This window comes from Chenopodium quinoa, unplaced genomic scaffold (assembly GCF_001683475.1).
Source record: "Chenopodium quinoa cultivar QQ74 unplaced genomic scaffold, ASM168347v1, whole genome shotgun sequence".
Classification (NCBI taxonomy): domain Eukaryota; kingdom Viridiplantae; phylum Streptophyta; class Magnoliopsida; order Caryophyllales; family Amaranthaceae; genus Chenopodium; species Chenopodium quinoa.
The window spans coordinates 6,772,657-6,795,641 of NW_018742345.1; the positions used below are offsets into that span (position 1 = coordinate 6,772,657).

Consider the following 22,985-nt stretch of genomic DNA (forward strand, 5'->3'; position numbering starts at 1 on the left):
TTCTCCAATATGCCCCCTCAAGACGGACGGCTATCAGATAGTCCGATCTTGGTCAAGAGAACGTCGAGTCGGGGTCGAGATAATGGTTAAGTGAGGAAGTCAGCGAGCTGATCACCGGTGGAAACATGTACCACACGTAATGTCCCATTTTGTACCTGCTCACGGATGAAGTAAAATGCAACTGCCAAATGCTTCATCTTTGAATGGAAAACAGGATTAGCACTAAGATAAGTGGCACTAAGATTATCACAGTAAATCACCGGTGTGTGAGTAATCTTAACACCTAGTTCGGTGAGTAAATTTTGAACCCACATAATCTCAGCAGTAGTAGTGGCAACGGACCTATACTCAGCCTCAGTAGACGAACGAGCTAGTGACTTTTGTTTCTTAGAGCACCAAGTAATAGGATTGCGCCCAAGGAAGACAACATGACCCATGGTTGATGTGTAGTCATCCTTATCCCCTGCCTAATCCACATCGGAAAAGGCATGCAAAGTAGGTGGTGAATCACGATATATGTTAATCCCTTTATCAAGTGTACCACTTAAGTATCTCATAAGGCGTTTAAGAGCTAACCAATGATCCGAGGTGGGGCGATGCATAAATTGTGATAGCCTGTTAATTGTGTACGCAACATCTGGCCGGGTTAGAGTAAGATATTGGAGACCTCCAACAGCTGCTCTATAATCCTTCGGTTCTTCTAAGACAACACCCGAGTTGGCGGTCAAATGTTGTGTGGTGACCATAGGAGTAGGTGTCGGTTTGGTGTCAAGCATACCCATGCGATCAATAAGATCAATAATATATCAGCGTTGACTGAGAAATAGACCATGAGAAGAAGGCATGACCTCATCACTAAGGAAGTACGAGAGTTCACCTAAATCCTTCAAGGAGAACCTGTTAGCAAAGTCTTTGAGAAACATATTTAAATTAGTAGCATTGGGCCCGGTTACAATAATGTCATCTACATACACAATAAGGTATATAGGTGTAGTAGCATGATGAAGGATAAATAATTATGTATCCGAAACACATCGTTTGAACCCTCTACCAATCAAATAATTTGCTGACTCAGTGTACCAAGCCCGTGGGGCTTGTTTGAGACCATATATAGCCTTCTTGAGCCTGCAAACATGAGTTGGAAAATTAGCATCAATAAAGCCCAGAGGTTGGGACATAAAAACCTCTTCATGTAGTGGTCCCTGTAAAAACGCATTATTAATGTCGAGTTGGCGGAGATGCCAATTTTGAGAAACTGCTAAACTGAGAAGGGTGCGAATAGTAGCCCGTTTAACAACCGGACTAAAAGTCTCTGTATAATCAATGTCAGGGCGTTGTTGGAAACCCTTTGCAACCAAACGAGCTTTGTATCGTTCAATCGAACCATCCTTTTTGTATTTTATGCGGAAAACCCACTTACACTTGACAATGTTACGAACCGTATCCGGAGATGTTAGATCCCAAGTACCAAGATTATGAAGAGAGGCAAGCTCCTCCTCCATAGCTTTCCTCCATAATGGGTCTTGTAAAGCCTGTTTTACAGTTTTTGGGTACCTCCGGCTTAGAATGAACAGAGGTGTTGTTTACGTACTTTTTATTCGGTTTAAAAATGTTGTGTTTGGATCTCGTGATGATCCCTTGGGTTGGTTGAGTAGTTATTTGGTTATTTGAGTTTGTGTCAGGGGTAGGTGAAAGAGGTAGAGATGGGTTTTGTAGAGTATCTATAAGTGAGGGTGTAGGATTAGATGGTAGGGGCGGTGTGGGTATTGGGGAAATGAGTTGAGCTTGAGTTATAGAGTGGGTAGAAGAGGTGGGGCTATTTGGAGTAGTGTTGGGCAGTGGGGTAATGGGTGAGTGTTGGGTAGTATCAAGTGGGCTAGAGACATGTGTAGGATAGGAGTTGGTATGAGTTGAATTAGATGGAGTTAATGTTAGTGGACTTGGGCCAGAAGAATCTTGATGATCATGCATTGGCATGTGAATGGGATTTTTTAAAATAGGCAACGAGATTGAACACAAAGAGTCTGGACTTGGAGTAGTAGTAGGTGAAGGCATTTTTATAAGCTGTGAGTGAGGAAATTCATTCTCAATAAATCGAACATGGCGGGATGTAAAAATACGATTAGTGATTGGATCTAAACAATGAAATGCACTTTGTGTTTTTGAGTACCCAATAAATATGCAAGGTCTTGATTTTGGATCTAATTTATGAGATGTGTATGGTTTTAACCATGGATAACATAGACAACCAAAATTACGCAACTTGAGATAATTGGGTGGAGACCCGAACAAACAATGATACGGGGATTTATTTGAAAGGGTTGGAGTTGGTAGCCTATTTATTAAGTAAGAAGCAGTTGAAAAAGCATAGGACCAAAATGAGAGTGGTAATTGTGCATGAGATAAGAGAGATAGTCCCGTTTCAACTATGTGACGATGTCGCCGTTCGACAAAGCCATTGTGTTCGGGAGTGTGTGGGGGTAATGTGAGATGGGATACTCCATCTATAGTTAAGAAGGATTTTAGAGCTTCATATTCCCCCCCATTGTCCGAATATAAAACCTTAATTGATTTATCAAAGTATTTCTCAACTAAGGCTTTGAAATGAATAAAAACTGGTTTAGTGTCGGACTTATTTTTGAGGGGATAAAACCATATATACTTGGTATAATGATCAATGAAAATGACATAGTATTTGAATCCATCAAGCGAGTGAACCGGAGAGGTCCATAAATCAGTGTAGACAATGTCAAGAGGAGAGTGGGAAACTAAAGTAGATTGAGCAAATGGGAGTTTAGGACTTTTATTGCATTGGCAAGCATTACAATTGAAGGATAAAGAACTAGAGACATTAAGATTAAAATCTGAAATAATGTGCTTAAATATAGATAAAGATGGATGGCTAAGTCTATGATGCCAATTTATTGCCGGGGTTTTGATAGTAGAGAGTGCTAAAATAGTTGATGGAGATGGCCATTCATAAACTCCTTGTTTAGTTGGACCCTTCATAAGAGGTGCCCCCGTGAGTCGGTCCTTCAAAAGAAAATAATCGGATGAGAATTCTATGAGAAGATTATTGTCTAGACATAATTGGAAAATTGAAATAATATTGCGGGTCATATTAGGAGCGCATAGAACATTAGAAAGATGAATAGTTTTAGAAGAGTTAGTGGGAAGAGAAAGAGAACCTGTATGAGTGATAGACACTCCAGTTCTATTACCTATGACAATCTCCTCATTGCCATCATATGGGTGATGAAGGGAAAGATTGGACATGTCATGTGTGACATGATGAGTAGCACCCGTGTCCAAGAGCCAAGAGGATGGTGCACCATTATTGGTAGCCGTGGCGACATGGGCTTGAGGAGGAGGTGGAGGGTTAGAATTGGGTGGGAGAGTAGGTTTGGCAGATGGGAATTTTTGTTGGAAACTATGGCAGCGGTATAGTGAGTGTCCATGAGCATGACACCATTGGCACCTCCCTTTATACCCTTGCCCATTAGGCTTGTCATTGATATGAGTTTTCTTATAGTTTTGTCCAGACTTGTTTTGATGGTTAGTAGGACGATTGAGAGTATCATTTGATGATGGATGTGAGGAATGTGAGGCAAAGTGACGAGTAGCGGGGTGGGGGTGTTATTTGTACGTAAACTAACCTCTTTGATAAGCAGTTTTTCATGTAGTTCATCAAAAGAAATCAAGGTATCACGATTATTTGTTGCATCTATTACCGATTGATAGTTGGAATCTTGAAGGCCCTCGAGTACCCGTTCAAACAAATTATCTGGCTTATAAGGCTCACCCAGCACAGCAAGTTGGTCGGCATAAACACGTATAGCATTCATGTACTCCGTAATGCTTTGTACGTGTTCCTTTTGTAATGGATTTCAGGTTTGCTTTGAGTAGCTTGGCATGGCCTCTAGTGTGGCGAGCAAAAGTGTGTGCTAGAATGTCCCATGCCTCCTTAGTTGTTGTGGCTCTGGAGACGAGAGGAGAAATGTTGGATTCAAGAGTGCTGAGAAAGGCACCGAACAACAATTTGTCTTGTCTAACCCATGTGGCATGGGCTGGGTTTGGAGAAGATACAAGGTCTTTGGTAATTGTTGGTGCGGGTGCTGGGTGGGAACCATCAAGGAATTTGAAGAGCCCATGACCAACAAGGATGGCTTCTATTTGAAGTTTCCAGGAAAGATAGTTCACATTTGTGAGTTTGAGAACATTGGTAAGGTTAACAATAATGAGAGGAGAGGATGGTTCAACCTCATTTGGGATTGTATTGGAAGACATGGAAGCGTGGGGTAAAAAAATCAAGAGTTTGAATCTTCCTGCTCTAATACCATGTAAGAAGGAATGAATGGTGATTGATAATTATATTCAAAAGTAACGTCAACTATATATATTACAAGCTATAGTCTAAATATGTGCAGGGAATAAACTAACTAAGGAAAATAATAATATCCTTATGAGGGGATATTATTTACAGCTAGCAAGGAATATATGCCTAACTAATTAGGAAGATTACAATGATACAAGTCAAAGATATTATTATACGGAGAAGATAACTAAGGAAAATATATCAATTTACTCCATTGATTGATATCTTCTCCAATAGTTGGTAACTAAAGTGATATTGAACCGGCTCAAACCTTTATTACCAACTTTGATTTCTCCAACTCAATGTAGCAATTCGCCTAAACGTCAAATAACGGAAATAATATTATTATCCAAGATATGGTGCATATTATGAGAAGAAAAAAACAATCAAAGTGGGAAGGGGTGTATGTCAATAAAAATTTATTTTAAAAAAGCTTATGATCATTTGAGATGGAGCTTTATTAGGGTGTCTCTTATGGAACTTCGGCTACCGCAACCAATGGTGGACATCATCATGAGATATTTCACTTTAGCTAGATTACAAATTTTGTGGAATGGTGAGCCTATGGAGTCCATCAGTCCTAGTCATGGCATTCGGCAAGGAGATCCATCGTCTCCATACCTATATGTTATTTGTATGGAGTGATTTGCACATTTGATCGACTTTAAGATTAATATGGGCAATTGTAAGCCGGATCGAGCTAGTAGAAATAGGCTTCCAATTTCTAACATTGCTTTTGCCGATAATCTAATTTTATTCTGTGAAGCAAGAGTGGAGCAAGCGACTATTATGAAGGAGTGCTTGGAAAATTTTTGTGCTGAATCTGGATCCCAGGTTAGTGTAGACAAGTCTCAAGTGTATTTTTCTAAAAATACTAACCCCAAAATTAGAGAATCAATTTGTCACGCTACAAGAAAAATCTCTTTTCGTAGCGATTATTTCGTAGCGATTTTACATTCACTACAATATGCAAGTATGTTTGTGAAATAATTAAGGATGTTGTATCATTTTTACAATCACCATGTTCCCATATAAAATCGATACGGAAAACATAATAATACATATCAACACTATTTTTACACATTTATATAATTTTGAGAAATCATATCATTTACAATCGCCACTAAATCCTAAAAATCGATACGAAAAGCCTTTTCAACACTAGATATATAAATATTGTTTGACAAAGAATACATAAAATATATCATAGCTTATTGGTGAAACATTTAATATAAGAGTTTGAGGTTGCATGTTCGAATCTTGTAAAGATCATACGTGTTTCGGGGTTTTCTGATGTCCTGCGGGAGAGTTACAATTCCGAGACTGGAACCGGACGCCTGTACCTGCAAAATAACGGAGACTCCTGAGAGCTCCGCCTCCAACGGTCAAGTTAGTACCTGATTAAGGAGTAATTAATACAGAAATTAAAGTAATGAGATCTCTCTAGGTGAGAGTGCTTAGTGTTGGTAATCTGCGTCGTAAGCGAGATTAGCCGGTTGTTAATAACTCTGTGCTTCTCTGCTTAATCTCTTGATTATTCGATTCCGTGATTAATGAGGATTAATCGAGTATTTATAGCCTTGAGAAGCGTGCAACTCTCTAGGTTTAAGGTAAACCTAGGGCTGATCAGGCCTCTAGACTGAATTGGGCCTTGATGGCCGGTTGTCCCATTTGGCATGGGTGGACACGTGGCGTGTCTAAAGTGGTCCGTAGAGGACGTATCTGTGATTGACACGTGGCAAGCTCCTGTTGGCCTTCGTGAAGGACACGTGGCGGAACCTGGTTGGTCCACTTGTCAGACGGTGATTGGTGGATAAAAATCCCCTAATCATTTGCCCCTCACAGGTGGCACGTGACTGGTCACGGGTCGCCTGTGACAGATGTCGCACGGTGACAGGCGACGGCCTGTTACAGGTGTCACCTTGCAAACGGCCGAGAGATTTTCCCGCCCAAATTTTGAATTTGGAAGCGACCCTTCGCCTTCTCACTTTGCCTATAAAAAGAAGTGCTGACTTCGGTCATTTTCACATTTGAGAACTTTGCGAGAACATTCGGACCCCTGAACTTGCTCTGACATTTTGGACTTTTTCTGCCTACCGCCTGTTCTGACAAGCCGACTGACCCGAACTTTCGGGACTTCATCAACCGTCACTCGTTCAGGTAACTCAGTTCTCTTACTCTTAATTTTCTTTTTATTTTTTGAAATGGCACCATGGAAGCACACGACACGCCCTAAGTTAGTGATCAGCCGGTCACCGGGGACGGCTGAATCTAGGACTAGGAGTGCCGCCTGCCCTTTTCTGGACCCATCTTTGCCCTTTATACAAAGTCCGACTGTATCTGTGTCTATGCAGAACGTGATGGCCAGAACAAAAAAGACTGCTATGATATCAAACTCAGACGGCTCCTCCCAAAGGGTGCTCCTTAGTGAAACATCTGACCAGGCGCCAGATGTAGAACGAGGCGACTGTCAAGCCGACAGTTCTGAGAGAGGGGCCAAGGTGTTCCCTTCCCATCTTACTGTTGACATGTCTAAGTTTCCTTCTGCTCCTTCTAAGGGAGAGGAGGCGGGCCCCTCTAGGAAAGGGGAGGAGTCGTCCTCCTCGGACTCGTCAGAGGACGAGTCTGAGTCCAGCTCTTCTGGCCACAGTTCTCCTGGCTCAGAAGAAAAACATAGCCGCCTACAAGAGGCGAGACGTTCTCATGCAGTTGAGAAGGGGGACAATTGGGCGGAGCCGTCCGCCTCTTACAGAGAGGAAAACGCCCCCTACTACTGCAGGGTACCCCGGGGCCGGATCGCAACTATGCAAGACAACGAAGCGAGCTTTATTGCTAACCACAAAATGGGCCCGGAATTTTTACTGTTTGTGCCGGATCCAGAAGATACTGTCGTCTGGCCGGCTGGTACCAGCTATGGTGACGGCTGCTTTGGCTGTTATGTGGCAGCCATCAAAGCTGGACTGCGCTTCCCATTACATCCGGCTGTTCAGCGGATTTTAGATGGGTATGATCTGGGGTTATGGCAGCTAGCCCCCAACTCTTGGGTAAACGTACTCGGCTATGTGGCCGGGTGCGAAATGTACGGGGTGGAGCCAAGCTTTGAGGCTTTCGCCCATATGAACTATCTCAGCCGGACCCCTAAGTCGGGAGGTACCGGCTGGTACCAACTAACAAGCCATAGGGGTTACCTTATGACAAAAGGTAAGGCGATCAAATGGAAAGATTGGCGGAACACCTTCCTTATTATCGAGGGTTCAGACACGGAGCTGAACAAACGCTTTAACAAGTGGAATAGGGATCCGCCTCTTCTCGCAGGCGGCCGCAGCATGCCGCCTGTTCCCCCAAAGGCTAAAAAAGAGATCCTAGACAAAGGACTCTTCAAAGTAGAGACTAGGGTGAACTCTACTTCAGGGGTACGAGAGCAAGTACCCCTAAACTGCGTCCCGAGCTTCAAGTGGCTCTATGACGAGTACTTCTTGGCCGCCTGTGGCCTCAGCAGTCGGTGCTCTAGAGGTAGCCGGCCTGACGAATACTCTGTTTTTTCACGCCTTGTTTACTTGGGATTTTTACTAACTTTGCTGTTTATTTCTTGCAGCTGACGCCATGAGTAAAATAACAGCATCCAAGACTGCAGCGGCCATATTGCGGGCCTCGCTCATGAAACAGACGTATGCCGACTCCCCTAACAAGGAGGCACCCTTGGTAAGCTTTGAAAACTCTTCCTCTTTTAGTTGTCTTATGCTTATACTAACTCTTTTTGTTTTCAGTCTGGCGCTCCAAGGGCTTCTTCCTCGCAACAGCCGGACCCCAAGGCCCGGAGGACGACTGTTGCAAGCTCTCCTGGGTCTTCCAGGAAAACAGTGGCGGCTGAGAAGCAGCCGGCCACTTCTTCAAAAACCCAGGCGGGGCCGCCTAGATGTATGGACACTTGCTTGTAAAAACTCACCCTTGCTTCCTTCTTGATTAGGTCTAACTTGTTTTTTCCTTTCGCTTAATGCAGCCGGCCCCCAGGGACTTGACTTGGTTGAGGTAGCCAAGTCAATGGTTAAAGTAGTTCCTCCATCTGACAGGGAGGCGGTCAAGGGTGCCGGCACCCTTGACCTTGATGGAATTTCAGGGGTCCTAGCTGAGGTATACTTAGCACCTTTTTGAGCTTTTGAGTTCCAGGACGCCTGTTAACTCTTTTGATTGGAAACTGACGCCTGTTTTTCTTTGTACTTAGGCCCTGCTCCGAGTCAACAGCCTTCGCAAGCCGATTGATCGGAAAAACAAAGAGGTAAAGGCCGCAAAGGCTATGGCCGCCTCCAGCTGTGATAAGGCAATGTTTCAAATTGCCCAAAATGAAGTACTGACCATTGATCTTCTTTATTATCAGGCGCAGGCGACCGCCGCTGTTCGGGCTCAGCTAGAGGCGGCCCAAAAGAAGGTTGACGAGCTGGAGGGGACCGTCACCAACCTTAAAGCCGAGCTGAAACCCCTTCGCCAAAAAATGCACTCTTACGAAGCCATGGAGAAATCTTTGGCTAACGTAAAAGAACGCCTGGTGAACCAGGAGAAGAGTCTTACCCAAGAGCTCTCGGATAAGGCCGAGCAAGAGAAACAAGAGCTCGTCCGGGAGATGGTGGAAGACTCCGCTCAAATCCAACGCATGACCTGGGAACGACTGTTCCCCAGTGCCGACTTTGCCTCATGGGAAAGAACGTACCGCCAGTGTTCGGAAATATATAATCAACAGATCCTGGCGGCTGCTGAAGAAGAGGCGTTGGACGGTGCGTTGGAGGAGGAAGAGCCGGTTGTGGCGCTTGTGCCACTTGGGGGTAAGGCATCAAAAGATGGTGCAGCTAAGGCCGAGTCCAGCAAGAAGAGTACTGACCAGGCGGCTGCTGCTGATACTGAACTGCCCCCTTCTTAAGCTTTAAGTATTTTTTCTTTTCACGGCCTGCGTGCCGTTTGCTTTGTAATTACCCGGCCAGGGGGCCGGGGTTTTGAATATTCTGCTGGTCTTTTATGGCCAGCTCATTTTTAATCAAATTTTTGTTTTGGTTCAAATTTGTCTAAGTATTTGAAATTTGCTCACTAGACCGACTGTTGTGTATGGCCGAACGTTAAGACAGGTACAAATAGTAAGTATGCCGCCTATGCCCCTGGACGACTGGTTGTCTGTTTCCAAGATAGATGATCAGTCGGCCATTTAATCAATCGGTATTCGAACTCTTTATTCAATTTGACCAAGTAAATAGAATTACCTAGTAGCCAGGGAATTAAGTAGGAAAACAAGCGGCGGGTACCGGTTGTTTCCCTTTATCGCCAATGTTGGCTTTTAACTCGTTATTTGTTAACCTAGCAAGAGTATTGGTTGAGAGCCTTTGTTTATTAAAAACAAGTGGACGACTCATACCTTTTAGGCTCCATACTAAGTTTGAGTGACTATTAAGTTAACATAGGAGTTACTTAGTCTTCGTCACAATCTTGATTGAGTAGTAGAGGTATCAGGCGGCGTAGGCCGGCTAGACCCCTTGATTCACCAATGTTTGTTGGCTATTAACTCAATAGGTTATCCAGTAGGAATAGGGGTTCGAGTGCCCTTGTTTGTTTAAAACAGGCGGACGACTCAAACTTTTTGGATTCCATACCAAATTTGAAGGAGTGACTGAGTTAACTTTGGAGTTACTCAGTCGCCGTCACTTTTGTTTGAGAAGTAGAGGTACCAGGCGGCGTAGGCCGGCTAGACCCCTTGATTCGCCAATGTTTGTTGGCTATTAACTCAATAGGTACCCCCTGCATTTATCCCAAGTAATACAGGCGGTTATCTGACTCAGATGTCAACTGCTACCACTGGTTTGGTTAGTGATAGAGTTATCCTTGTCTCAAAAACGGCTACGTGGTTGCCCTTGGGGACAGTCGTATAGGTGCCGTGTAATTAGTTTATAGAACAATGTTCCACCCAAAAGGGAGCTGCTCTCTGCGACGAATTTCATCCGGAGGGATGCCGTCGGACGCCTGCTATGATGTTGGGACAGGTCGAATTAGTTTTGTAGATTTGATCAGGTGGCTTGGCGCCTGGTCTGATCATTCGGCCGGTGGCCTTGGTAAGTTCTTGGTGAACGTAGGTGCTAAGTAAAAGAAGGGTAGCCGCCTGTTAGTCACAGGATCGGCCAGGCCCTAATCTTTTTAGCTAAGTATTGTGAGTAAAATACTCGATGGAGAGTAGCCGACTGTAAAGGAACAGACGGCATGCCCCTCTAAAGATAAAGAGTGAAACTCAATGGAGAGTAGCCGACTGTAAAGGTACAGACGGCATGCCCCTCTGGAGATAGAGTAAAAATACTCAATGGAGAGTAGCCGACTGTAAAGGTACAGACGGCATGCCCCTCGTTATACAAAATTGAATAGTAAGTGCAAACTTTATTAAGTAGCTCTTTACTTTACATCATTCAGAAAAAATATTTTTTAAGGTTATCTACATTCCAGGTTCGAGGCAACGGTTGTCCGTCTGGTGTTTCCAGACGGTAGGTACCGTCCCTGACTTCCGCATAGATTCGGTAGGGTCCTTCCCAGTTGGGAGTTAGTTTGCCAGACTCATTAGCCCTACCAACTGCTTCCATTTTTCTAAGTACAAAGTCCCCTACTTTGAGTGGACGCCTGTGTACTTTTTTGTTGTATGATCTAGTCATTCTCAGGCGATAGATCTCATGGCGCAAAACAGCATTGCCCCTCTTTTCAGGAAGTGAGTCTAATGCCAGGCGCATAGCTTCCCAGTTTGCCTCTTCGTCATATAGCATTACTCGAAGAGTCGGCTCGTAGTGTTCTATTGGAAGAACAGCTTCTGCACCATGAGTTAGGAGGAATGGAGTTTCTCCAGTCGCCCCTTTTTCAGTCGTCCTAATGGCCCAGAGAACATGTGGTAGTTCATCTGCCCATAGGCCGCCTGCTCGTTCAATCTTCTTCTTGAGACCGTCTGATATGATTTTATTAAAGGCTTCTACCTGGCCGTTTGCTTGTGGACGGCCGACAGATGCAAAGTAATGTGCAATTCCTTGGTCTCCCAACCAGCTTTTGAGAACAGGCGTCTCAAATTGGGGACCATTATCAAAAACCATAGACATGGGAACCCCGAACCGAGTGATGACGTTTTTCCAAATGAATGAAATTACATCTTTCGTCTTGATTCCCTTTACAGCCTCCGCCTCTACCCATTTAGTGAAGTAGTCAACGGCAACAAGTATATACCTTCTGCCGCCTGTAGCAGGCGTATATGGACCCAGAATGTCTATGCCCCACTTAGCAAACGGTAGTGGGCTGTGAATGGTAGTGAGGTCAGTAGCCGGACGGTGAATTAATTTGCCAAACCTTTGGCACTTGTCACATTTTTTCACCATCTCCATTGCATCTGCTTCCAAAGTAGGCCAAAAGTAGCCCTGCCGCCTTGCCCTTTGAGCAAGCATCCTACCACCTATATGGGAAGCACAGAAACCAGAGTGAAGATCATCTAGTATCTCTCGTCCCTTTTCAGGAGTAACACACTTTAAGAAGGGTTGAAGGTACCCCCTCTTGTGAAGTTCTCCCTGTATCATTTCAAAACAGGAGGCTCGTTTTTTCAGTGCTGCCGCCTGTTGAGGATCATCCGGCAGTGTACCGTTTGTTAGATATGCCCTGATTGAATCCATCCAGGTTGAGCTTCTGTCTAGGATTCCAATAGGGTTTTCCTCGATGCTTCTCTTCTCCATTACTTCCCAAAAAACAGTTCGAGGAGTATCGGAGGAGGCGGATGATGCTAATTTCGAAAGTGCATCTGCTTGGTTGTTTTCTGATCTCGGCACTTGGATCAGATGGAAATCCTCAAGGGAGCCGACTGCTTGTCGGACCGCCTGTAAATACTTGATCATGGCCGGATGGGTTGCTTCGTATTCGCCATTGTACTGACTTACTATCAATTGCGAATCAGAACAGGCGTCTATTTTTCTTGCCCCTGCCGCTTTGCACATGCGGATCCCGGCTAGTAAAGCTTCATATTCTGCCTCATTGTTTGAAGCCTGAAAACTGAAGCGTAGAGCATACTCGAACCTGTCGCCCTCTGGAGATTGACATACGACGCCTGCTCCACAACCGTTTGAAGTAGAGCTTCCGTCCACATATACCTTCCAGACTTGGTCTGGAACTTGAGAGTCAGGAGGACGAGTCATCTCTACAATAAAGTCAGCAAAGGCTTGCCCCTTCACTGCTTTTCTAGGCTCGAAAGTAACTTCGAGACTCTGCATTTCTATGGCCCATTTGATCATTCGTCCGGACGACTCCATGGTGGTAAGGGGCCGCTTGATCGGTTGGTCGGTATACACGACGACTGCATGTGCCAGAAAGTAGGGCTTCAATTTTTTAACAGCCATGAAGAGTGCAAGACCAAATTTCTCCACTAGGGGATACCTCAACTCGGCATTTTTCAGTACGTGACTGACAAAGTAGACCGGAAGTTGACAACCGTCCCTTTCAGCAAGGAGCACAGCGCTTAACGCATGATCAGAGACGGCCAGGTACATGTAGAGATTTTCTTTGGGCAAAGGGCTGACCAGCCTCGGCAAGGAATGCAAGTGAACCTTTAATTTCTGGAAGGCGGCCTCAGCATCCGGCCCCCATTCAAACCTTGCCTTTTTCTTAATTGCCTGGAAAAAGTATAGGCATTTGTCGCCTGATCGGCTTAGGAATCTTCCCAAGGCCGCCAGACAACCTGTTAACTTCTGAACCTCTCAGACGGTACGAGGCGACTGCATGTCAATGACCGCCTGTACCTTCTCAGGGTTCGCCTCTATTCCTCTCTGGTTGATAAGGAATCCGAGAAATTTCCCAGACTCAACTCCAAATACACATTTCTTGGGATTGAGCATGACATGGTGCCGCCTGAGTGTGGCGAAAGTTTCTCGGAGGTCCGTCAGATGATCTTTCTGAAGTTTAGTCTTGACAATCATATCATCAATATATGCCTCGACGTTTCTCCCAATCTGATCAAAGAACACTGTGTTTATCATTCGTTGGAAGGTAGCCGGGGCATTCTTAAGACCAAACGGCATGAGCGTCCATAAAACTCATCAAGGCATGGCCGGCTGTTGAGTCGACCAGGTTATCAATTTTAGGCAGAGGGTAACTGTCTTTGGGGCACGCCTTGTTTAAGTCTGTGTAGTCTACACACATTCGCCAGGTGCCATTCGGCTTTTTAACAAGCACCACATTTGCAACCCAATCTGGGAAGTAACATTGCCGAATGAACCCTGCATCAAGTAATTTTTTGACTTCGGCGGCTGCCGCCTGACCTCTTTCTTCACCATGGTTCCGCTTCTTTTGCCGTACCGGCTTCTTTTTCGGATCCACAACGAGTTTGTGTACTGCCAGATCAGGACTAATGCCTGGCATTTCATGGACTTCAAATGCAAAGATGTCCTTGTATTCTTTCAACAGGTTGTGAAAGTCGTCACCAAGGTTTCTCAGAGCAGTCGTCCCAACTTTGACTGTTCGGTCAGGATGGGAGTCGTCTAATATCAGGTCCGCATGCTCACCAGCCGGCTGAGGGCGGAACTCATCCGGCCGCTCCTCTGCCAATGATTGCTATTTTCTTGCTTTTCTTGCGGACTCTGTTTGGGACGCCTTTCTTTTTCTGTCGCCTGTTTCTTGAACAGGCGCACTCTCCTTGACATTGTCAAGGTCTGTTTTTTCTCCACTTGACCCAGTGGCCATAACAGTGGGCTTGACATCCGAGAGATAGCACTCTCGGGCCATCCTCTGATCTCCCCTTAGGGAGCCGACTGTTCCATTATCCCTTTCAAACTTAAGCAGCATAAGTGACGGGATTATAACAGCCTTGGAATTATTCAGGGTTGGTCGACCCAGAATCATGTTGTAGGCCGAGAGTTCCTCTACCACTAGGAACCGGACTACCATGTGTCGTCCTTCCCCTTTTTCGCCCAGGCGAATGGGTAGATCTACTCGTCCCAGTGGGTGGACGACTCCTCCTCCAAAACCTATTAAAGGGTGGGAGGCCGGATGTATGCAGTCCGTCTGATATTTCAGTTTTGACAGACATTTGCTGCTGATGAGATCTGAAGAGCTCCCGGTATCTATGAGGATTCGGCCAACTCTCTGGTTGGCCACTTTACATTCAATAACGAGAGGGTCGTCATGCGGCCCCCTTATTCCTCCTAGATCCTCTTCAGTGATGACAATCCCAGGAAATGTATATTTGGACGGCTGTTCTTGGTGAACGGAATTTACATCTAACCGCCTTATATTATCTTTGTTGCCCCTAATAGTGGGGCCGCCTCCTGAGAAGCCGCCTGCAATGGTGTAGACGACTGCATCATCTGTATCGGAACTGTCGGCCTGTTGATTCTTTTTGGCCGACTGCTTTTTTGAGGAAGTATTCCCCGTAGATTTCTTGACATAAGTGTCAAGATCACCTTGATCAGCCAAGCGGTCTAGGTACCGCATGAGACTGATGCAATCATTGGTGTGATGACCAAAGTCATCATGATAAGCACAGATTTTGTCTTGGTTTCGGTTGCTCGCAGAACCCTTCATGGGGAGCGGCTTCTCAATTGAGAGCCGTCCCTTTATTTCTTTTAGGATAAACTGGTTATCCTTGTTAAACACATACTTTGGGGAGTATGGTTTGAATTCTTTTTTCTTTTTCTGGGCCGGCTGTTTAGAGGAATCAGCCGCCCAGACCTCTTTTCTTTTTTCATCTTTGTTGGACGACTGTTTCTGTCGTCCCTCTCTTTGGTCGAACCTCTTCCCGTCCGACTGTTTCATCGTACACAGATCAGTCGCCTGTATATAGGCTTCTGCTTCAATCAAGGCCTCTTGGAGAGTCGCCACCCTTTTTCGAACTAAATCAAATTTGAAGGTAGACCCGTCTTTGAGACCTCTAAAAAAGTCAGTATAAGCTACCTCATCCGGTAACCCTTGAATCTGTATTCTCATCAGGTTGAACCGCCTGATGTAGGAACGAAGCCCCTCCTTCTCGCCCTGCTGAATTGTTCCCAAATCAAGGGTCGTTTTCTTCGCAGGGATGTTCATTGCGAAGTTGGAGGCAAATAAGTAAGCAAGCGTCCTGAAGCTGTTTACACAACCAGTCGGCAGGTTGCCGAACCATTGCTGTGCAATTCCCTTGAGAGTCGCTGGGAAACACTTGCACCAAGTGGGATCATCCAACCCTTGAAGGTACATCAGGTTGGTGAATGTCATCAGATGGTCTTCTGGGTTAGTAGTGCCGTCATAGGCGCCTACTAGAACATTTTTTACTTTGGCCGGCTGAGCGGCTTCAGTAATTTCCTTGGAGAAGGCCGACGGCTGTTCACCAAGTCTAAGCAGCCGTAGCTGCCAGTCCATAGGTTGGACGTTTTTTGCTGCAGGTCCACCAAATGGAGGTGGCTGCATAAAATACTGTTGTTGCGGCACAAATGGTAAGTTTGGTACCGCCTGGGCACTATGAAAGCCGGACTGACGGGAGGTGCCGCCTGACTGACTCTCATGGTACGACTGAGTATGCCTCATCGAGGCATTTCGCAAACTGTCCTGAAAAATTTGAAGTAGAAGCCGACTCTGATAATCGGTCACTCTTCTTCTGCTCTAGCAGGAGCCGAGCATCTGTGAACGTTTGCTTTGACCCGTCCGCCTGAATATGACGAACCGGTTTCCTATTTCCCGTAGGATAGCGGAGTTTTGTAAAATCAAGAGCAGGTGGCTCCCGCTTCTTGGATTTAGGATGGGGAGTCGCCTCTCGCCCTTGAACTGGCTTCCTCTTCAGTGAAGTGGAAGGTTTCTTGGCCGTCTGCTCCTTGACTGAAGCAGGCGGTTTTTTGTTGATCAACTCTTGAATCTCTCCCTTGAAGTCCCTCATGAAGGTCATGAGTTCGTTCCTTGTGATGAGAGCAGACCCATCAGTCGGCTGTTGCCGAGCAAGCGATGCGCCTGCTGGCTCGCTTCCTGTTTTAAGATGCTCCCGTTCCCTCCTTTCGGTATGGCGGGTACGTCGGGCCCTTAGGGTCCCGTCTGGAGCTGTATGAGTTTCAACTTCAAATTCACTTTCGGTATCATGGTCCGACTGGACTTGAGGGTCGTCTAGGGGACGCCTCTCTTCTGGAGTCGGTACAGACTTGGATGCCATCTCTGAAGTACTCTCCCCACAGACGGCGCCAAATGTTTTGGGGTTTTCTGATGTCCTGCGGGAGAGTTACAATTCCGAGACTGGAACCGGACGCCTGTACCTGCAAAATAACGGAGACTCCTGAGAGCTCCGCCTCCAACGGTCAAGTTAGTACCTGATTAAGGAGTAATTAATACAGAAATTAAAGTAATGAGATCTCTCTAGGTGAGAGTGCTTAGTGTTGGTAATCTGCGTCGTAAGCGAGATTAGCCGGTTGTTAATAACTCTGTGCTTCTCTGCTTAATCTCTTGATTATTCGATTCCGTGATTAATGAGGATTAATCGAGTATTTATAGCCTTGAGAAGCGTGCAACTCTCTAGGTTTAAGGTAAACCTAGGGCTGATCAGGCCTCTAGACTGAATTGGGCCTTGATGGCCGGTTGTCCCATTTGGCATGGGTGGACACGTGGCGTGTCTAAAGTGGTCCGTAGAGGACGTATCTGTGATTGACACGTGGCAAGCTCCTGTTGGCCTTCGTGAAGGACACGTGGCGGAACCTGGTTGGTCCACTTGTCAGACGGTGATTGGTGGATAAAAATCCCCTAATCAATACGCATGTTTTTTTTTAAAGAAAATGAGTTCAACATTTACAGCGATTGTAATCGCTACAATAATCACCACGATTGGATGTAGTTTTTCGTATCGATTATTGAGGCCAACCCCAGCGATATTGAAAACCACTACTAAAGGCTAAGGCAACGGGGGATATTGTATCGAATTTCCATTCGTTGGAAAAACATTTTATTACAATTACAATCGATACTAAAGGTTAAAATAATAGCTACGAAAAAGTTATTTTCTTGTAGTGTCATGAGATGGGGATGGAGGTTATAGATGATTTTGGTAAATACTTGGGTGTTCCTGATGGGTGGCATAAATGGCACCCATTTGATGAGCATTTAAGTCGTTTTTATCTTCTTTTCATAGATTTCTTTCTTAATAAATGTTTAGTTTTATGTTTTTTCTCTCTATTTTACCTTTCCTCTCTTGTTTTGTGGCTTTTGTGCATTTTGATGGTTTTTCTAGTATTTTCTCCATTATTTGTTCTATTTTCGTTATTTTAGTTGCTTTTCCTTCATTTTAGATTTTATAGATTTTGTTTTATTTTATTTCATTTTCATTTCATTTTCTTTCCTTTATTTTCTTTTCATTTTATAATATTTTCTTTCTTTTATTCTTTTCATTTTCATTTTATTTCTTTTAATTTTGTTTGTTAATTTTGAGTTCATTTTACTTTATTTTATTTTCGGTTTCATTTGTGTTTTGTAGGTGGATGTTCCAAATTCAACTCCTTGCGCTTGCAAAGCCGCGCTCTGAAGGCGGGTAGTGTTGAACCCACAATCAGTTCCAACTATTAGTGGGAGGACATCGAAACAAAATTAACAAAATTTAATTGATTAATGCTTACGAGGTTGGAAGCAAAGACCTTGTCAATGGCAGGCAGGGAAACACTTATTCAGTCCTCATTACCATCAGTGCCTTTTATATACAATGTAATCGGCCAAGCTCCCTCGTTCGAATTGTGATAAATTTGATAGGAAGGCACGCAAATTTTCGTGGGGCGAAGAAAAGGATGAGAGAAAAGTTCATATGGTTGCGTAGGAATATATCACTAAATCCAAACTTGAAGGTAGATTGGGTATTAAATCGATGCGTCAAGATAATGTGACTTTTCTAGCAAAATTAGGATGGAGATTGTTAACTAAACCCGAAACTTTATGGTCAAGAGTAATGCGACACAAATATTGTGGGGGACGGTGTGATGCGGGCTGATGAGTGTCACTTATGACACTCATTTGATGAGTATTTAGGTTGTTTTTACCTTATTTTCATAACTTTCTTTCTTAATAAACACTTAGTTTTATGCATTTTCTCTTTATTTCCCTTTTCTATCTTGTTTTGTGTTTTAATGGTTTTTTCTTGTGTTTTCTCCTTTATTTATTCTCTTTTTGTTATTTTAGTTGCCTTTCTTTTATTATAGATTTTATAGATTTAGTTTTTATTTTATTTTAGTTTATTTTCATATTCATTTCATTTCATTTTTCTTTCCTTTATTTTATTTTCTTTTGATATCTTTTATTCTTTTATCCTTTTCATTTTCATTTTATTTATTTTAATTTTGTTTGTTAAATTTAAGTTCATTTTACTTCATTTTCACCTCGGTTTTAATTGTGTTTTGTGGGTGGATGCCCTCGCGCTCTCAAGCCAAGTAGTGTTGAACCCATTATAAATGCGTTTTGGGACTGCTTGCTTTAGTGGGCATCACGAGCTTGCTATGAGGTTGATCCTCGTGCCCACCAAACACCTTACCACTCACGCTACTCCCTTGCCTCCCCAATTCACCAACAGCTAGCAACAACAACTCCTAGTAGCACCACAAACCTTCTGCCAGCAATTCACACCACCACTTTCCTCTACCTTCCCACCAACTCACACACAGAGCAACTCACATCCAATCACCAACAGCCCATATCAATCTCTGTCACCCGAAACCACAGAGTGGCCCCTGCATTGTCGTTCACCAATTGCACCCACGCAACAGACCACCTATTCCGCCACCACACGAACACCTAGTAGCCACACCAATTACTTCCCCTGCTTTCACAACAAAACCGCCACCTTCCTCTATTTTCCTCCGCAAGCCGCAACAACCCCATCCACCTAGTTACTTCCCCTATTCCACCTTTAGAACGAAACAGCCACAAAGTAGCCCGCCATAACTGCATAACTGCTACCCCCTGCTCCAGCCGCAACTAACGCCACCAGCCAACCAGTTCGCCTCCAGCTTGCAGCCCCGCAAACACCACCGGCATCCCATTTAACAAAGTGCGTGCAAACATCTAGGTTTGAATTTCGGTCGTTGATCTTGATTAAATTGATGACAGAACGGTTGTGATGGTGTGTGATTGGTGATGTGAGAAGCATGGATTATTTCCCAATTAAGAGCAACAAAAATCGAAATCCTGACGGGGCGTTTGGATCGTGGGAATGGGAGTTTGAGGATTAAAAGGTGGGAACGGGATTGGGAATTAATTGATGGGAATACGTGAAAATATGCCAATACCTTGTTTGGATGGTGGGTGAGAATATATAGGGAATAAATAACAATTTTGCCAAAATATCTGTACTAAGATTATTATTTCATTCTTTTCATTAATGGCAAAAATGTCATTTTCCCCCTATTCCCATTCCCATCCATTTATTACCTACCCTCCCTAGGTAATAAAATGGTGGGAATTCATCCCTAAATAATCACATTTCCAAACCCTTTTTTATTCTCATTCCCACCAAACAAACAAGGCTTATTTTTTCAATTGGAATTAAAATTCCCAATCCTACCCTCAATTCCCACTTGCCAAACACCCCCTAATTGATTTCTTATTTTCGTTTCTTTTTGTTTTCCTTTTATTTTTATATTTTCTTTTTAATTTCTTTTTCTTTTCTTATTTATTTTATTTTCATTTCCTTTTCTTTTATTTTCTTTTCTCTTTTATTTCCTTTTAACCTTGTAAATATAAATACCCATTTTGGGGTAAAATTAAGAAAACAATTAGAATTCAATTTTAGATCTCATATTTCTTAGCTTAGTTGAGAGCTTCTCTCTCTAGATATAGGGTTAGTTTAGGAGTAGTTTTAGAGAGAGAAAGTGGGGGATTTTAATGGTTGTTTGAGAGATTGAAGATTTAAGATGACAATTGTATTGAAGATCTCCATTATCAATCAATGAGGATTTAACATTCTCTCTCCTCTTTATTGCTTTGTTTGATTTGATATTTGATTGCTTTGATTTTGATGTTTGATCTTAACTAGTGTAATTGTGTCTCCATATTTTGTTGATTCTTGATTTCTGTAGTTGATTGTTGTTAGATGATGATTATTGAGTAGTTGTTTGGCTAGGAATTGGGTAAAACTTGCATGATTGATTGATTGTGATTAATTTGGGAATTGTGTTGATTGATAGTTGAGATTAAAGTGATTAATGTACGTTTGCATGTGTGCAATTTGATTAGGCCTTGAGAATTATGCTAGATTGCATTGTAATTGCTAATGACACAACCAATTGATTTAGGAAGGAAAAATTGTCAGGAACTACATGCTTAATAGGGGTATTTGGAAAAAACTATCCACTAAATAATTTATCAAAAAAACTAACCCCTAAATTTAAAAAGTTAGAGTAGCACTACCCATTTGCATTTTCTAGCGAGAAAGTCTGATGTGTGGGGCCTGCTTTTTCAATTTTTCTTCTAAAAAATTCTAATTGAAGAAGTGAAAACAAGTAGGATATGCAATTCATAGGTAATTATTTTCTTTTAATCCATTAATTATGAATTTTCATGTTAGAGTGTAACGATTAGAAAAATTCGGGTTCTTAGAAATTGGGGATAATTTGAAATTGGTTGAATTTGTTGCTTTTAATTCAAATTGGTTATCTTTGGGTTACGAATTAAGGTCCAATTTGTCATTGCATCGTGTCTTTTCAGAGAAAAATTGAAAAAGTGGGCCCATGCGCTGGACATTCTCGCCAGAAAATGCAAATGGGTAGTGTTACTCTAACTTTTAAATTTAGGGGGTAGTTTTTTTGATAAAATTTTTTAGTGGGTAGTTGTTTCCAATTACCCATATTAAATGTGTAGTTCCTGACAAATTTTCCATTTAGGAATTGCAATTATTTACGAGGGGAAAACTAGGTCGTTATCTAATCTTCCCTCGGTCAAACTAAATTTATATACACTTAACAAACCTATATACGAGTATAGAGGCAAGTCAAGGGTCGAACCCAAAGGAACGGTAATGTTCAAGCACTCTCAATTACGCGCTTAAGCTAGGTCAAAATCGAGGGTAAGAGGTAACCTTAAAAACTAACAAATAAAGAAACCAAACAAATAAAACACTAGGAACGGGGATCAACAAGTAATCATGTCAAATGCAGCAACTTGGGAAGATCATGCAAATCAAAGGTTGTGAAGACTAATGTGATAAGAGCTATCAATTGGAATCAAAGAGCTATTTCCTAATCGTTAAGCTAGGGTTCACTATGAATAATAAACTAAGAGAATCACAATCCAAACCAATCAATAATTGCAATTCCTAAATCAATTGTTCGTGTCATTAGCAATTACAATGCAATCTAGCATAATTCTCAAGGACTAATCGAATTACACACATGAAAACCTTCATTAATCACATTAATCTCAACAATCAATCAACACAATTCCCAAATTAATCACAATTAATCAATCATACAAGTTTCACCCAATTCCTAACAAAATAACTATTCAAGAATCATCATCTATCAACTAACAACTATGGAAATCAAGGATCAACAATATATCAAGAACAATTACACTATCAAGAATCAAACGTCAAAATTAAACCAAACAAACATGAAATTAAACAAAGCAATAAGGTGAGATAGAGTTAAGAATGCTCATTGATAATAGAGAAGATCTTCAACACAATTGTCACCCTTGTATCTTCAATCTCTCAATCACCATTGAAATCCTTCACTTTATCTCTCTAAAACTACTCCTAATCTAGAGAGAGAGACTCCTAAACTAACCTAATCCTTCTTAGAGGAGATAGAAACTATTCTAAACTAAAGAATTTCATGTATGAAGACTAAAGAAAGTCGTACATATATATACAAACGGAGAAAAGAAGTTAAATCGCGAATAAAACCCAGAAAATCGAGCCCGTAGAGAAATCAGTCGCTCCCTCAGAGGAGAAAAACAAGAATAGAGCAGCCCGAGGCCGCGCCCGCAGGGAAGGGGCCAGTGCCTGCGGCTAGACCGCGGTGGCATTTTTCTTGAATTTTCTGCTTTTGAGGTGCATCCACCCGCGCCAGCGGCATGAAGACCCGCGCCCGCGGCTCCTGGGTGCGCGGCATCGCTACTAGGCTGCGTGGCTACTCGGGTGTGCTGCTGTGTTACGCGATTACTCAGGGCTGCTGCTTTGTTGCTCAGGGTCGCGAAGCTTGCTTGGTTGCTTGACTTGCATGCTTGGCTTCTTGAACTCGGCTCCGTTGAATTCCTTGAATGCACTTGAGCTCCCTCCTTGATGATTAAATCCGGGAAACTCAACACACCTACAAAACAAGTCAAAGGAATGGAGAAGCGAGAGAAAAAGCCGAGAAATGAATAAAATAATTATAAAACCATTAAAAGCACGCATTTTCCTAAACTTACGCACAAATATGCAATTCAACCATTATTATCTAAAAACACGACATAGAGGAGCATAAAAATATGTAGAAAACCTAGCCTAAGAGTGCCATAAATGGCACGCATCAATTATCGATTGGTTTGGATTGTGATTCTCTTAGTTTGTTATTCGTAGAGACATCTAACTTAACGATTAAGAGATAGCACTTTGATTTCAATTGATAGATTTTATCATTAGTCTTCACAACCATTGATTGGC

The 22,985-nt window shown here is 43.0% G+C and overlaps 1 protein-coding gene across 1 annotated transcript; it reads right to left on the minus strand.

Annotated features, from left to right (window-relative positions):
• Positions 1–467: 467 nt before the first annotated feature.
• Positions 468–782, minus strand: LOC110695159 (uncharacterized mitochondrial protein AtMg00810-like). The gene has a single exon (XM_021872380.1). It carries the CDS (start codon positions 780–782, stop codon positions 468–470), a length of 315 nt encoding a protein of 104 aa, XP_021728072.1.
• Positions 783–22,985: the final 22,203 nt, after the last annotated feature.

Bases quoted from the DNA above. Each gene is read 5' to 3' on its own strand.
- LOC110695159 (XM_021872380.1), bottom strand. From the start codon at position 782: ATGGGTATGCTTGACACCAAACCGACACCTACTCCTATGGTCACCACA.